The sequence below is a fragment of the Aptenodytes patagonicus genome, chromosome 2 (genome assembly GCF_965638725.1).
Source record: "Aptenodytes patagonicus chromosome 2, bAptPat1.pri.cur, whole genome shotgun sequence".
NCBI classification, from domain to species: Eukaryota; Metazoa; Chordata; class Aves; order Sphenisciformes; family Spheniscidae; genus Aptenodytes; species Aptenodytes patagonicus.
The window spans coordinates 113,092,822-113,109,414 of NC_134950.1; the positions used below are offsets into that span (position 1 = coordinate 113,092,822).

Consider the following 16,593-nt stretch of genomic DNA (forward strand, 5'->3'; position numbering starts at 1 on the left):
AGATGTTGAGTGAAAGACTGGGCATGCAATCGCCCACCTCAGCTTAAGTTCGTACCTCAGCTTCCATTCAGATACAAGCAATACGGATGTACGGACACGAGAAGGGGACTTGTACCTATTCCCCTGTTTTCCTCCCACTGTGTCAGGTTTCCAGCTGACCACAGGGAATGTAGCACCCTTTAACTTAGGAATATGTGATTCCAATAAAACTTGTGTTTCATTTGTACGTGGTTCAGAGACTTTACAATCTGTGCATCTACCCAAGAATTCCTCAGTGTTCTCAACTATGCATCAAGCTTTGTAAAATTATACTTTGCATTTGCACAGCAAATTTGCCACTGATATATTCAGTTCATTCCTCATCTGTGCCCCCTAAACATTTCCCTCACATCTGTAAACCTGCAGGCTACAGCTCTGACTGCCACACAGACCAGCTTGGTCAGTGCATCAAGAGTCCCCAGAGACCCCATACAAGTCTCCACACTCTTTTCTGCAAAAAACACCACAAATTTTACCCAACTCTTCTAAGTTATTTGCATTATACTCCAAAGCCACTGTCCAAAGCGTCATGCCTTATAGCAAAATAAGTAATTTAAAATGGCCAGGCAAACAAACACAACTTAAATGACAAGCAAATTGTATCTAGCCTGTATTTGTGCAATAGTTCACCTAGGCTTTGAGAGAAAGACCCACTGAATAGGCAGGAAGATCTCTATTACTTCAGTGGATCTGGCTTTCACATTACCCTGATCTATACCAATAGACACTACAAAATCGTAGTGACACCTTTTTAAGCATCTCTCCCTGCAGATTAAGCTTCCTTTTCCCTTCACGTATCTGAGACCCAGCAGCAGATACTGTTACAGAAAACACCATCTTCAATAAGATAAGCCTCTGACATCCTAACATTGTTTTAGAAATCATTGATCTCTTACAAACGTCACAGATATTTTAAAAATAACCCATAAGCTGGTAATTCCACTGTATTTACTGAGTTTTCCTGATGTCCTATTCTCATATCATCACAGAGCTATCACAAGAGTTTTACAAAACAAGTTCCTTCACTGCCCCAGCTCCATCTGCTTATTTTGCCTTGTTCATTGTAAGCTCTTAAAGAGCCATTTAGGATTTTATTCATCGCTTTGAATAAGCACTGAGTTAATGTTTTTCCCTGTACACCTTTTAAAATTTATTCAACTTCTTTGGAAGGCTTATCCACACAAACAGTTGTGTCAGCTAATATTTGCATTCCTTCCTCAACATGAGTCATTTATTTATTCTAATCTAACAACCATGGCTTAGTATGCTAATTTTCCTGGATGGACAGGTCAGTCAGAAACCTGGCCACTGCGCTCTCCAGCATGGCTAATACTTGCTCTTAAGTCCTCTGCTTTGTCTCATCAGCTAACAGGCATTAATAGCAGATTAAAGACTATGACAACAACTTTCATTTGGAATTTCTAACCCTTTCAGAAAACATTAATACTTAGCATATACCTGAAAGGTAACACATTGCCACCCACATCCGAGATGAAACAAAGATGTCCAACAGCAGTGCTATATAACAAAGCTGGAGAAGACATGAAAAAAAGCTAACTAATTTAAAATTGCAGGTACTAAAGATGGATCATAATTACCCAAATTAGAACCTGAACAATTAGAATTCATGCATTAACTCAGCTAGTCTTGAAAAAGTGTCAGTATGATTTTAATGACCACCAGAACACAGACTTCTTATCTTGATGAAAACGCAATGACCTCCCAGAAACACTGGACCAGAAATTACTTCCTGGGTCATGGAGTCCAACAGATACAGCCATTGGTACATCTCATCCCAACTGATTCAGACTTCTTAGCTAATTAACGCTATTCCTGCTTCAAAAGTCTTCTACCTCAGTTGCAATTCTACACAAAAGCACATGGTTGTCATTCACACTCAAAATTTCCTCTCTTCTTACATTGTTATATAAACACACAAAGAACTTCCCAAACTCATGAGTACGGGAAGGTATCAGTGGTCCTGAAAGTACGTGCTTATGCCTTCAAAAAGAATCTAATTTTGTATTAAAAATTGTGCAAGAGAAGATGCAGATCAGAATCATGCATCACCTGATATACATGCTTTTAAAGCACCTTAGAAGAACTTGAGTAAAAGGAAACATGGTGAAGCTATAAGCAACGCTAACTAGTACACAGATGGGAGATCAAGAGCTTCTTATCTCCATCTTCACTAATTCTGGAACATGGGAGAAGACAACAAAATTGAACAATAGTTAATTCAAAATTGAGGAAAGCAAGGATTTTTTTCCTTGCAAGGCCTAGTTAAAGGGAAAATTTTGTTACTGTGTGGACACAGAAAGTATACAATTGATAAACCCAAAATTATTTCCCTGCTGCAATGACTTGCAGTCATCAAGCACCCCACTTGCAACAGGGACACAAGTTTTTCCAACAGCTAGTCCCTCTGCCTATCCAGTGCACACCAAGAAAGGGCAGCTAGTGAAAACATTATGGCTGGTAAAGTCATGATGTGGATAAGCAGTCCTGGAAACATACCAGAGCACAGAAAACCAAACTCTGGCCCCTTCCTCTTTATGCCTCATCAGGTAGCACTGCAGACATACTCAATTTGACCTAGAGGAATTCATGCCCAGGCACTGCAGGATTCTTGTAGCTTCCATGGTCCTGGGTGTTAGACTAGCTGGATACTGGAGAGGATTCATCCTGGCAGCATTCCTGTTCCTTTTTTTCCTGATTGAAAAGTGTATTTTTTAAAATCAAGACTGTGCCAAGTATAAACAGTGCTTTCACTAAATAATAGTCAAACACACACAAAAAATGGCTAGAACACTATGTTCTCTTTTTTAACCCATTAGCAGGCCTCGAGCACTCAGTAAGACTTATGTCAACGTGTACAAAATTGGCAATAACAAATCAAACTGATAAATGCAGGGAGAAAGGGCAGAAATAATCTATTTTGTAAAGCAACGTCAAAGCAAATCTTTTTGCAACTTCTGAACTGATACATGCTGGAAAGGTGTGTCATGTAGCCTAAACTACCTCCAGTAATTTATCTGGCGTTCACCCACGATCAGATTCATGTCCTATCACAGCATGTAACTCCTACAAGAGAGGAAGCAGGAGGTGCCTCATTCAGAAATCTATCACCTTCACCTCTGAAGTGTACTCCACAGGTCTAAAACCTTTCTTCCTTCTTCAACAAAACTAAAATATCTGCCCTCAGACCCACTGTATAATTTCAGGAACTGCACTGTTTTTCATGAATCTGACCAGATGCAAGAGGGAGTGTGGAAGAACATAAAAGGCCAAAGCATGGACTACATTATACTAGAGCAGTGTGCTGAACAGTCACTGATCTTTCCATAATTTACTAAACTACAGAAGGGAGTAATATGACGTGCAGACTATTAGTATGGCTATTATGTGACCGTAACAAGAGACATTCAGAAAGCAAGCGGCTAGGAAATAGCAGACACGTATTGAACCCATTAACAAATAAATGGCTTGTGTAATGATCTTGGGTGTTGCTGAAATAAATTCACTCCAGTTCCCATCTGTCATGCTTTTTATTTCTTCACTTCAACTCTGCTGCACTGCAAGTCTGCTAATTAAACCACTCTAAATCCGTATTTAGAACTTCATATAGGACCAGGTACCCAGTAAGGTTAAATTTGACCCAAGTCTTTTCTTTGAAACAATGTGTGCAAAAAAACTAGGGCAACAGGGAGAAGCCCAAAATTGGTGCAACTGATCTGCAACATGAAGATCAGTTGTGGCCAGTAATACCTAGTGATGGCTCAAGCAGCTCCAGAATTAGCACTGCTTAATTAGAGCCCACGAGATGACAAGAAGTTGACAACATTTTAATGGGATATGTGCAAATGGTGGCCTTAACCCTGCTTTTTGTTCTGTCCCTCCTCTGCTTTTCTGACTGCACAACCGCATGTTCAGGCTAGCACAGTAGGAAAGAGTCTGATGGATGAACACTTAAAGAATTATTTTGCTTAATAATTTAACAGATGCCAGCTTTTTCGTATGTCATCTCTTCCCTGTTTAAATCTATTGCAGGTATGCCTACAGCAGTGCATTATGTGAGAAGCTACCAGGCGCTTAAGCATGCCTGCACTGGTAAAGGAGAACCGAAGACAACAATGTCAGGACCTCTGGAACTTCCACTTCAGATCACTCACGTTCCACTCTTCAGTGCACTGAACAGAACAGGACACGCACCCCAGCCACCCTGCCTGTATAGGCACACAGCCTTTCTCTGCCTCAGGTGTCTGGTGCTGTGCCAGGGATACATTTGATATATAGGACTAGTTCTTTCATGCTCTAGTATATTACCTGGATTCACCACAGGATGCAAAAGGGCACTGGCTTTCAATGCATCAGCAATATGTGCAGAGTCGCTGCTTGACACAGCGCTCTGTGTCAATTGTTTAAAAGCGGCACAGCCAGTGTGCTGAACATCCTCCTCAGTGACAAGTACCACGTTCGAGAGAAGTGCTGTGCTGAGCCATGCTGACCCGCTGCCCTGCATTGCACTTATGCCACACAGCTGGCTCTTTTCCCCTCTCTCCTAGATGTGCAGTCCTTGAAGATGCGTGTGAAATATGCAGGTGATTTAGTGCAGAAAAAGCACTGAAGAGTATTTTGAGTGCATTTCTTGCATAAAGTCTTTTCCAATCCATTCTGATTTTTGGCACCAAGCCTAATTTTAGGTGCTTGTATTTGAAATTCCATTATGATGATCAAATACACTACACCTCCGTCTTTCATACAGACAGATCAGGAAATTATGAAGACTGCAAAATTAAGTAACATTTAAATATGCAAACAGCTGTGTGCTGGAAAGCAGAGACATTCCTCCTGGGTTGGAACAATAAAAAACAATCATACCTGTATGTTGAGAGTTACAGGCTGCTGCTCAGGAAATCAATGCTGATGTTCAACAAAGAAAATTGTTTGTACCTCCTCTGCTCAATTTGTGCTTGTTGGATAATAAATTCTGAGCACTTATCTCTCTTAAGTGGTGTAAATCTATGAACGGGTGGTGATAGCAGTTTGAACCACACCAAGCTGAAAAAGTCGATATCAAGATAGAGAAAAAAGCCACCAGGCGCACAGAACTGGATCATTTGTCATTTTAGCTATTGACATATCTGAAATCTGTCATAATGAAAATGCTGCTTGAAGTGACTCTACTTGCTAGTTTTATTCTGTTTTGAAAGATTCTGCCAATTTGGAAGAAAATCGTTAAACATTTCCAGTAAAGTCAGTGACTATAGTTATGCTGCAGTCCAATTACACCCTGGTTACGCTTTCCGACTCCACTAATTCATATAAATGGAGTGCTCGCTACATGACAGGGTAATTGCAGTGTAAATACAATAGTCTTTATGTATCTGGATACTGAAAAAGCGCCCGTGTTACTGAGGTGGCAATAAGAAATAATTTGGACATGTCATTAACCTTCAAATTCTTTGAATCGGTGCTAATTAGGATCTAGAAAAGCATAACCAAAAGTGTAATTATACTGAACTAAGGGCTCAACTGTGCAACTGTTAGGAGGCTGCTCATGTGAGTAAGTATGCTTGAACATAACTGAATATCACCAAGTCAGGCCGTAAAACACTACCATGGTTTTATAATGAAGCAAAATGGAAGTGAAAAAATGAATTAATGACTTTTTTCATCTGTAACAAACATACTGAGGGTTGTTCTCACACTAAAAATAATTCCCTTTTATTTTGTAGCTAGGACAGCCAAATTGTGCCAGGAAACCCACCCCTCCCTCCAAATGCGCATTAGCTGTAGCTCGTGTCATAGCTAGCGTATCCATTCAGCACATACTGCCCTGAAGTCCAATCTCAGATTAAGGCTTTAGGTAATACTACAATATGAAGTGTTGAAAACAATAGAGTATTAATGACAACCTTTCTGCATTACTCCTAATCCTTTCCTTGCTCTTTTTAACTTCACCTCTCTAGAACATTTCAAAACAAGCATACAATGAGTGCACACAGGACTTCATAACATGAAAGTGCTAATGTTTCCTATGCACATAGTAAAATCTTTGCCAATTCCCTACTAAGAGGTAGTACTACACTTCTTTCTCCTACCTCTGATGAGCCTACTGTGAGCCATTACACCTTAACTCCAGACACCATAACGTTCTTTTGTACACAAGTGACCAAATTGCTCCTTGCATGCTTACAGAAAACCGATGACATACAGAACTTTCTGTTAAAATGCTGAAGCAACTCCCCAGTCAATGTAATAGTTTCTTTAAATTCAAAGACTTACGTTCTCATGTTATACCACTTCATGATGTTTAGCCTACACTGGTAGCAACGTATGAGCACATAGGGCAGGTGGGACGTGGACAGCATTGCTGCTATTGTGAAAGAAACACCACATCAGGAGAAAAAAAATGGGCAGATATTTCCAACAGATCAGAAGCCTACATGGATCACCTTCCTCCCACAGTTTATGGATCAGCTACTTTTTTCAGAATTATTCATCTCGCATGGTTAATCAGTGGAATCCACTCTCTTTCAGCAATTGTTTCTTAGCATATATATTTTCTGTTAAATGCCCTTTTACATTAGCAAGGGACTGTACCTTGGCAGAGAGCACTTTGTATTTGACTGCTGGAGCCTACACTTCCTTCCAGCTGAGTATTTCCAGTCATTTTGCCTCGACTTTTTCATTCCTGAATGACTCCATCGCCTTTGCAAGTAATAGGAGGAGACGTATACAGGGATAGGTAGAATATAGGCGGTACTAACAATGCTACTCCTTGCTACTCCTTACCTTGCATTCGAAGGCAGCTGCAAGTTGGGGGAGCTCTGGCTACTTCTCATCTCAAGATAAGGAAAGGGGATTCTCTTGCTCACTCCTGACAAATACCCAGTCACCTAAGCATACCCATAGCTTCCAGAGAAGTGCTGCTTCCCTCCCTGGAAATGCTGAGCCTTTCAAGGTACACCACTTACACTTGTTAAAGATGTACCTGGCTTGCATTCTTTGCCATGATTAATTGCAGCAGTCTGATGTTGTGTTTTCCATAAACTTTTTTTTTTAACCTCAATTGCTGAACAGTGCAGAAGCCACTAGAAGTTTCTGCTCCCTCTTTATCCTCTGTTTCTTGAAGTATAATTATTCTTACACTCTCAAAATCAGACTGTTAGATTTATTACACAGCAATGTCCCAAAAACACAGTTTTAAAACTCACCTATCACAGAATAAGACATGAAGTGAAAAAGAACACCCAGCTGAGATTTTTAAATCCAGCCCTTGGAAAGAACGAGATACAGCTGCTCGTACGTGCACACTTTCATAAAATCCTGGCTTGCAGCACATACATGGAAATGAGGCAGAATGCTTCATTATCAAACACTCCTCAGCAGCCCGTGCTCTGCATTACATGACAGCACGTAATGCAAATATTTACAGCAGGAAGTCCTCAGGAATGATCAGTCACCACCAAATGGCAGCAGCTTATCAAGCAGTAATTCCTGCTGTGGGAAACCCAGCTGAGGCAGCATTTCCACACAAACACAACACAGAGAAGGTCTCTTTCAATAATTAGCTCCAATTTACATAGCTTTCCCCACGATGCTAAGTGTATTTGACAAGTGCCATCATGATCTATGAGACAGGAACTGTGGCACGAAAGCTCCAGAGGGTCGATCAGCCGTGGTTCTTTGCATCTAATACACAGCAAGTGAATGCGCCCAATTTAGTGAAGACATTTGTCCTGAGGCAACTGACATTGATTCTCCACTTACTGTCTTTTAATTGTGATGTATCCAATTTATCTTTTTAGGCTATAAACTCTTAGGGGAAAAGGTTCTCCTTTTTCATTCTGTATGCTGTTCTCACTCCAGCTTTATTTTACTGCAAAAGAGCCACGTTCAGGTTAAATCATTTTCACACTAGCAAGATAACACTTTCCTATTGCTATAATTAATTGCTGTAACTTGTATTGTTTTTCTATAACAATGTCTGATGTAAAGATGAATTAGTGGTGACAACATTATGAAGAAACGAAGAGTAACAAGTAGAGACATGTTCCAGATGATGTAAAAACATTCTTTTCTACTGAGAAAACTGTTTGCTCATCCATACCACGGTAATGCATATTCTTTAGTAGTATAAACTATTGTGCATAAGCAACACTGCTTTCAGGATGCCACTAGTCCAGAAGAAAAGCCAGCCAGGATGTTCCTTTTTTCCCGAATTGCAGGTGCTCCGTTTTACTGCCACTACCCCCAGGCCTATCCACTGCCCCGAATTCACATTTACACTCCTGCCATGTATGAATTGGCCAAAGTGCACAGCCCTTCATTTCCAGATATTCAAGCTTGACGATTCACAGGCAATAAAATGTGACAGGACTTTTCACTGACAAAGGAACTACAGGGCATCCTAATCAGCAGGCGAGGCAGCTCTAATAACTGGGTTACAGCGTAAGGAGATAAACTCAAATGGAGCAGAACATTCATAATACAAGAAACACGAGATGCTACTCAGCCTAAAGCACCATCGGTGCTATACAAAGACATCCAACTAACACAGCAACTTTTTTTCCCCTTTGGAAGAAGGATTCCTTTTAACTGCCAGTTAAAGACAGTCTGAGCAGTGTGTGAATGGCAACCGCTTACAGCCCCCAGCATGACTACTTCCAGCTTCTTTTGCCTTTTCAATTGCAGCAAACCACAGTCAGACAGACAATGAAGGGGGTTTTTATTGTTTTTTTTTTAAATTGTGATGTTAGGATACTGCTGGTTATGGGTGTTTGCAGGTCTTGTTGACAGACAGGACGGGACACACACCAAGCAGCCAATATGCCAGCTGCTGCCCCCACCACAGGAGGTGCCACGTGCCCAGAGGCTTGGACAGAATCTGCTTGGGTGGCTCTAGTATCAGCTGCAGATGAGTCTGTGCTAGCAGTGAAAACACTGTCCCCAGAAGGTCACCTGTCCCCAAAGGACACCTGCTCCTGATCTTTTTCCCAAGCTGTGCCAAACAAAAAGGTTTGCTTGTGTCAAATACACAAAGCCTCGTTCCCTCTGTCCCCCTACTGACAGCCTAAGCTTCAGGGTGAATTTGTGACACCATCACTACAATGGCAAAATTCCCTTTGGTTCAAGGCAACCAGCTTTTCAAAAAACTTCAGCCCCTATACCCACAGCAGGATCCCTATTGAGATTTTCTCCCTGCAAAGCTATTATTTCTAACACACTAAGGTCCCACAGCCACTGCTAAAACTCCTACTGACTGCAAAAGAGGGTAAACTTCCAAGCACAGACCACAGGATTCCCTCTTCCAGCAGAAAGGACATGCAAGAACCTGCCTCAGGATCTGAAGAAGGTTCCCTCTGAGCAGAGCCCCTCTCTGCACCCAGGCCACAGTGGTCGGAAGACTGTGGCGAAAGCTGGTACTGTAAGAAATGGCATGCCTGGGACCCTGGGGCAGTGCTCTGAATCACTGGAGCAATGAAAACAACTGAGGAGTTTGATGCATCCAATTTGATCACGGAGGGCCCTGTGTGTCAAGTCTCTCTAGGGTAAGAAGTCTCAGGGCCCTCAGATGAGCTATAGGCATGGCGCTAGACTGTCATGGCCCTTAACTGATCGCACAGAGGAATAGGAGAAAATAAAACAATCTCTCTTCTCTGCTCAGCCATGCTCAGATTGTGATTCAAGACACAGGAAAAAAAGATGGGGCTGCCCACTCAGTATACTTCTCTGTGAAGCAGCTGCAAAGGGATGGGGAGGGACCCAGCAACACGGATAAGGAAAGCTGTGCATTTACTCTCTGGCTGATGATGGATGCACATAGCAAAGTACAAACCAGAGTATCTGCTGCTTCTTTTGGACAAGAATTTTCTGATCATTGTTCCAAGCCATTACTTAGAAAAAATGTTTTAAATAGATATAGCAGTTTATTTTGGGATTTCTTTAACACTTTCTCACTCCCTCCTTCCACTAAAAAAAAAAAACACAAAAACAAACAGCAAACCAAGTCTGGAATTCACCATTAGTGAAATCACAATCAAAAGGTGAGTGCCTATGTGTGTTTGCAGTTCTAAGGATAATGTCTGCACTTTGCATGGCATTACCCGTGCCCCAGCAGCAGCCAGTGCAGAGGCACGCAAGAACCTGGGAAAAGGCTAGGGCTCAGAAAATCCCTCGTTATCCCCTTCCCCATCTGTGCAGTGAGGGTAACACCACTTTCCAATGGCACAGGATGCTGTGAAACATTCAACGACTTTAGGAAAGGTTGGACATGTACTGCAGAGAGGCAGATAGAGAAAGCCATCTGATGGCTTCAGCTGGGACTGGAGTTTGGAGGATCGTACTTAGCTGAAAGCCTTCACATAGGCAAGAACCAGCCCATTATTTTTCTCTAAACTCTAAAGGAATTTTCCAGTCTTTACCATTTTTTTCCTCCTGCACTCAATACAGGGGGGTCCATCCAGATTCATATTGCATAACCTTTCTTGCTATTCCTTTGCTTTTGTTGTCTTCACTGCTTAGTATTTGCCTTACAATGCACCAAATATGTACGTGACACAGCAAACAATGAAGAGAAGAAAACAGAGAAACCAATGCTGCACCTACAACACTGCTGGCCTCTCTGGTCTACAAAAGAAACTGGCAAAACCACACAGACTTACTCTAACCCAGAAAGGCAAGAAAAATTAGATGATGTGAAGAGAACGCTATTTCCAAGGACACTGGTTTGGCCCTCAAACTGAAAACTGTTATCTAATACCACTTTTTATTATATTTTAATTTTCAGCCATGTACAGTATACTCAGCTAAAGGTCATAATAGGTGTTCTTTTTCTCATCTGATCTCTACGAAGACCATGAGTACTGCATGAAGAGGACTTTCAGCTGAGCAGGACTCATGTTTAAAAGAAATTGAACAGCTGCTTAAGGCACTTTATTTCCCCATATATATATATATAAAGGCCTCAACTGAAGAACTTGGAGATTACATATTTGCATATTACAAAGGCACAGGTCCTCATACATTCTTCTATTAACTCAAAACATACTGCTGATACTTAATAATGATAAAGTAACCCTTCCACACTAGACCTGAAAAATTTGCTTAATTGGTTCAAACTCAGGTCTAAGACATGGATGTAAATCATGAAAAAAAAATTATTCTAATCTCTCAGCCTACTAGTATTTATTGCCTTGGTTGGCTAGCTTACCTTTCAGAGAAGACTGGGACTAAACCAGTGACATAGATTGTCCCCCGAAATTGATAACCAGGAAATGAACGGCAAGTCCTGAGTCAACAAGACACCACTCACTACAGGCTAAGAAGAACTTTTCAGCATCTTCATTTTGTAATGAAGATATCCAAGGCCACACCACAATGTTCCTCTGAAGACAGCTGAAGGAAGCTCTCCAGGCTTCCAAACCTGCAAATGGCTTCACCATGAGCATGTGAGAAAGGCCTATCAAGACACGAATCCCTTTTTTTCCTGAAAGACACACCATCAGCCCTTACCCAGCATCCAGTTTGCAGCTATTGTGTGCATCAAAACAAGGCAAAGAAAAACCACCAGAAGTCTCTACATGTGTTAAGGGTGAAAATATAATCCTTCCTGGCCCTGGTGCAACCAGACACAATTAACACACAGCATGTGAGATTTTTCAGTGTTTCTAGAAGTATCAACTTGGGACTGTTTTTAAAAACAAAACAAAACACAAAAACAAGAAAAACACCAAAATCCCATCACACACACACACCCCCCCCCCCCCCCCCCCGAAATTTCAAAATTAAAGCTTCAGTGATATCCCCTGAAACCTACAAACACCCACAGGTAAGAGAGACCTTTCCTGAACCCATCTTCCAGATGAAACAACATCTGAGCTAGTCTTTTTCTAATGCTGGTTGGACTAAACCTCCTCAGCTCATGCAGACCTCTGCCAAGATGAGCCTGGCAGGCAATGAAACTGTCAGCAAGGCCAGACAAGCTCTGGAGATCAGCAAGTCTCCCTGCAGGCTTCTACAAAAGTATTTCACTCTCAGGGTGACCAAATTTTTCCAAAACCATGCAAGATATATAGCTTTTTAGAGCCATTTGAGCCACAGAGCTTGCTAAGCTCTAACAAATCAAAATTGCTGTCAATGAAGCCTCAATCTGTCAAACACGATCCTTAGTACTTTGATGGATCAGGACCTGAACGCCCACTTCTTACCACTGATGGGAGCATGTCACAGCATTCCCAGAACTCAGAGGCACTGCCATAAAAATGTTCATGCCTTGATTTTGAAAAAAAAACACGTTAAAATAGGAAAATCTTGTTCCTTTTCTAGACATTTATTGTCTTTACAGCCCAAGAATCCCCAAATATCACCCAAGTCTTGCAACACCCAAGCAGAGAGAAGGTAACTTTACAGAATGGGATACAGCTAGGACATGGGACTTGCCCCAGATCAGAGAAGTTATTTGTGACAGATTGAAAGCTGAATCTACATTCCCTTGGCATACAGACCCACATCTTAACTGAAAGACCACCCATTTCTCTACCACAGTGCACTGAAGAGCAAATATTATGTTCAGTTTTCATATAAAAGTATATAAAGCTGGCAGGGAAAGCAGGGCATAGCACAGTGACAGCAGGGAACAAATATGTAAAAAATAAGAGGCCAGCATAACTTACGGGAGCTGCGTTGTTTTTCACTGTGACACTCGGAGTTGTGGCTCGTAGTGCCCCACTCACGCCATGGTAGTATTTGAAGCAGATCTTTGTTTCAGCTAAAAAAAAAGAATTATTTTAGGTTAGAAGAACTGCCAAGGAGAAGCTGCACGATTGGTTGCAGCTCACAGGCACAAGGCTGGCAAGCAGTTAAATTGTGAGTGGTTTGTCCCAGGTTGGTTGGCACAACAGGATATGTTCTGCCTCCAGATCGATCTTCAGAGTGAAATTTAGAGTTCGGTTCCTATGACTAAGAAGAGTTAAAACCCCAACATCTTCTGAGCAGCAGTTATGACAGACCTTAGAGTACCTGATCAGCATCCTTCAGCTATGTTAGGAAGAAGAAAAGTAGGGACAGAGAAACCCTCCCTGTTCAGACATACCAAACACTAATGTGCAAAGTGAGAAACTTCCTTAGGACAACGAGATTGCGTAGTTGCTCACTGACAGGTTTCACTGAGCCAATTTGTTCTGGCCTTGGTCAGGGCAAGGCTGTAGATCTACACAGATTAACTGCTCTGACAGTTACTACGTTAAAGCATTTTTCAGAAACAGCATCATACCACGAGACCCCATCTTAGTGTATTTCCACTGACTTCCAAAGATCTGGATTAGGTGAGGAACACAAGCAAGACCATGATTTTGCACTCACAGCGCTGCTTTTTGCCACATGCATTGATATTATGATAAATACATTAAGTGAGGGAAACCCTTTTCGATAACTGTATCAAGGCATAGAAGAAGTGAAATCAGCTTCTTGTTCAATCATCCCCTTACAACCCACCTTATTGTCTGCTGCAAGAAGGAAAGATACTTTCAGCCAGCTTCTCTGGTGGTTTGTAACTACAAGCAGATACAAATTGCTAGTATGTGCCATAATCCCACTCACTCGCCTGGACCTGGTGGACTTGCTGGGGCACATCCTATAGGCAGGAGTTTTCTTCCATAGTAAACTAGGATGTGAACTGGGTTGATACGTGCCTACACAGCAGGTATGCACTGTATGTAACAGGTATGTTTGTGGGATCTGAAAAATGCTTATTTAAATAAAAGCAGCATTCACATCTTGCAGTTTGAACTGGGTAACACCATGGAAATTTTCAGCTGCTCCATAATACACTTGAAAGTACTACTCATAATCAAGTTTTTCCTTAACACCTTGCTTTGCAGCTGCTGCTGAGGCCCAGAGAAAATGCCAACCTTTACCTGCAGAGCCACAATTCCGCTCACTGTAACTACAGTGCCTATGTAAGAAAATAATAAAGGAATGCCAGTGTTTTAACATACAAATTGCATTGCTGTTTTAACACCAGTAACAAATTAAATCAGTGCAGCTGCGACAAGATTATGCAACATTAAGAGCTGGGACCTTGGCCACAGATTATGGTGCTGTGATCTGCCTTTTGGTAGATCCAAAAAAACAACGATGCAGCGCCCCAGCTGGAAGCAAAACCTGGGGACATGAAAAGCAGTGGAGACCCTCAAAAACGCAGGCCTGAACTGCTTATGCTGACACCTACAGATACACAGGAACACAGGAGGAAAAATAAATCCCAATTTGTTTTTTGAAAGACAAAATAGCTTTAGGAGTATAAAGCCTTCCCAACTTTCAAATGTGACTTGGGAAATGAAAACCGAAGAGCTTATGTTCTCAAGTAGTTCAAGCACTTCTCATTTCCAGGTGGCTTCTCAGCACTCCTCCCTGAGGAGGCACCAGGCACATGTAGTCCATCGACGAGAAGCACAGTGCCAGCACAGTTAATCTGCCACCGTATTTTCCATCCCCACAGCTCGTTCTTCATCAGGCAACTAGGTGTACATTTCTGCTCACATGGTGAAAATACAAGCCCCTCCAACTATATGCACAGACACATACACGTCCCTTTTACTTCACAGCACTCCACAAGAAGTGGAACAGGCTACAGAGTCCTTCAGCACCTCCATGAGGGGCTTTGTTGCCCATCCTGGGGTATAATACTCAGCTATGCCCCAAACAACCTTCTGCATATTCAAGAAAATTACTTGAGGTGTCAGTGCAGCTAAGCAAGCGACCCCGTTGTTGCACCTGGGAGCAGCAGTTGTTTCTTTTGGCAGCAAAAAAGCTGGATGAGCCTGTGGGACTGAAAAACTGCAAGTCCAGATTGAATTTTCACACTGTAATTTTCTCTACAGGACTTTTAACAGCTCAGCAGCTAACTCATTTACTCACTGAGAAGACAGCAAAAGCTGAGGCTATCACAACAGCTAAAACATGCAGTTCTCACCAATTATTCAAATCTTAATTTTCTTCTCCCCTGGAGATTTTTAGCTACAGTTTGCATGGAACATTAAGAGCTAAAGAGAAGCTTTTTCTTTTTTTATTTTTATTAACTCATGTAGTTAAACTATAACTTCGGGTACTAGCCTATATAACAATGTTCAGACTTCACAGCAGGAAATGTCGCCATAGGTTGACAAGTAGCAAATCAGTTACCACATACATTGGGAAACTATGGTTTAAAAGAATCTGTTTAATTAAACAAAAAGTATTAGACAGAGAACAGAAGGAGGAAAGAATATATTCTTCTGTAGGTATTCTGGATATTAGTATTGCTTTCAAGGACAAAGGATTACTAAGATGATTGAATATGTATTTGGAAAGAACCATGTGGGTATTGAAGATTCCTCTCAGTTTCACACAACTACTATTACTAACTTAATTTTCAATCAAACTGCCCACATACAGATGCAAACTGGCAAGAAGGCAACCCAGAGAGATGCAGGTGTCACACCCAATTCAGAAGAGTGGCAGAGGTGGAGCCATTCATCAGGCAGTATTTGAGGCAGTGATTAATGAATGTCAAAGGTTTCATTCAGAGAGCAGATCTGATAGTAAAAAGTCTTATGGGGACCTTCACAGCTTGAGAAATTGCTCTTGAAACATCAGGGGAAGAACATTTTTTTCCTTGATTTCCCCCCTCCCCCCTTTTTCCCCAGATCTTTTTCAGATTGAAAATATTAGCAAATGGCTATTATCAATGGATAGATAAAACTTTAACAAGTATAAAGCTTGCAAAATTACATACGGTATCTTTATGTGCAAAAATGCCACTTAGACCCTAGTTGGACTTTTTTTGGCTGGGAGACATTCTTTCCAAATAACATTGTTGGTGCCGTGCTTTTCACTTCAAAAGTCCTAACATTTTAATCTGTCTGAAGATTGTTCTTGTATTCCTGAATCACCTGTGGGACATTTCCAAAACAGATGCAGACATTCACTGGCTTGGTATCACTGCCTCTGCAGATGAACAGAAAGCACTGTAAGTATAGGCAAGGCAGTGATATAAATTAACCTGAATATTATCCAGCTGGCATTCGTACATAATATGTAGTTATAAGGGCTGTTTGCATTGTAGTCTTGTAGATTAGCTTGTTGTGAAATAAAGGAGACCATTTAACTCTGTCCTGCTGCCCTAGCTACATGGCACAGTGCACAGGTCAGGAGCAGGTGTTGTCCAGTTAATCCCCAGTTATAAATAAACACATGCCATTGTTATTTTCATCTCGGCAATTATGAGTAGCAGCTCACTGGATCAGGTAATGAAGTTATGATGTTAAAGTCAGGAAGTAATGAGGTTAAATTCTCCTGTCAATTAGCATAAATGGCAGTTAGACTGGTCAATCTTCCAAGAGATGAGATGTCTAAAGATGCTCAGAAATACTCGTGCCCATGACAATTACCAAACTATTCAGCAATTTTCACGGATCAAGAACAAAACAGCATTGTATTCCCTTTACACCAGGCTTGGTAACTCCATTATACCACAGCTGTGTTACAGCCTTCCACTGCACTGATATA

General features: G+C 41.4%; 1 protein-coding gene across 5 annotated transcripts in view; it reads right to left on the minus strand.

Annotated features, from left to right (window-relative positions):
• HECW1 (HECT, C2 and WW domain containing E3 ubiquitin protein ligase 1) overlaps nt 1-16,593 on the minus strand; it is a 271,819-nt gene that overhangs the window by 118,511 nt on the left and 136,715 nt on the right. For all 5 annotated transcript variants that reach the window (XM_076330766.1, XM_076330763.1, XM_076330764.1 and 2 more), the window contains one exon: nt 12,720-12,814. In XM_076330766.1, coding sequence (XP_076186881.1) covers nt 12,720-12,814 — 95 coding nt within the window. The remainder of the gene's footprint in view (nt 1-12,719; nt 12,815-16,593) is intronic.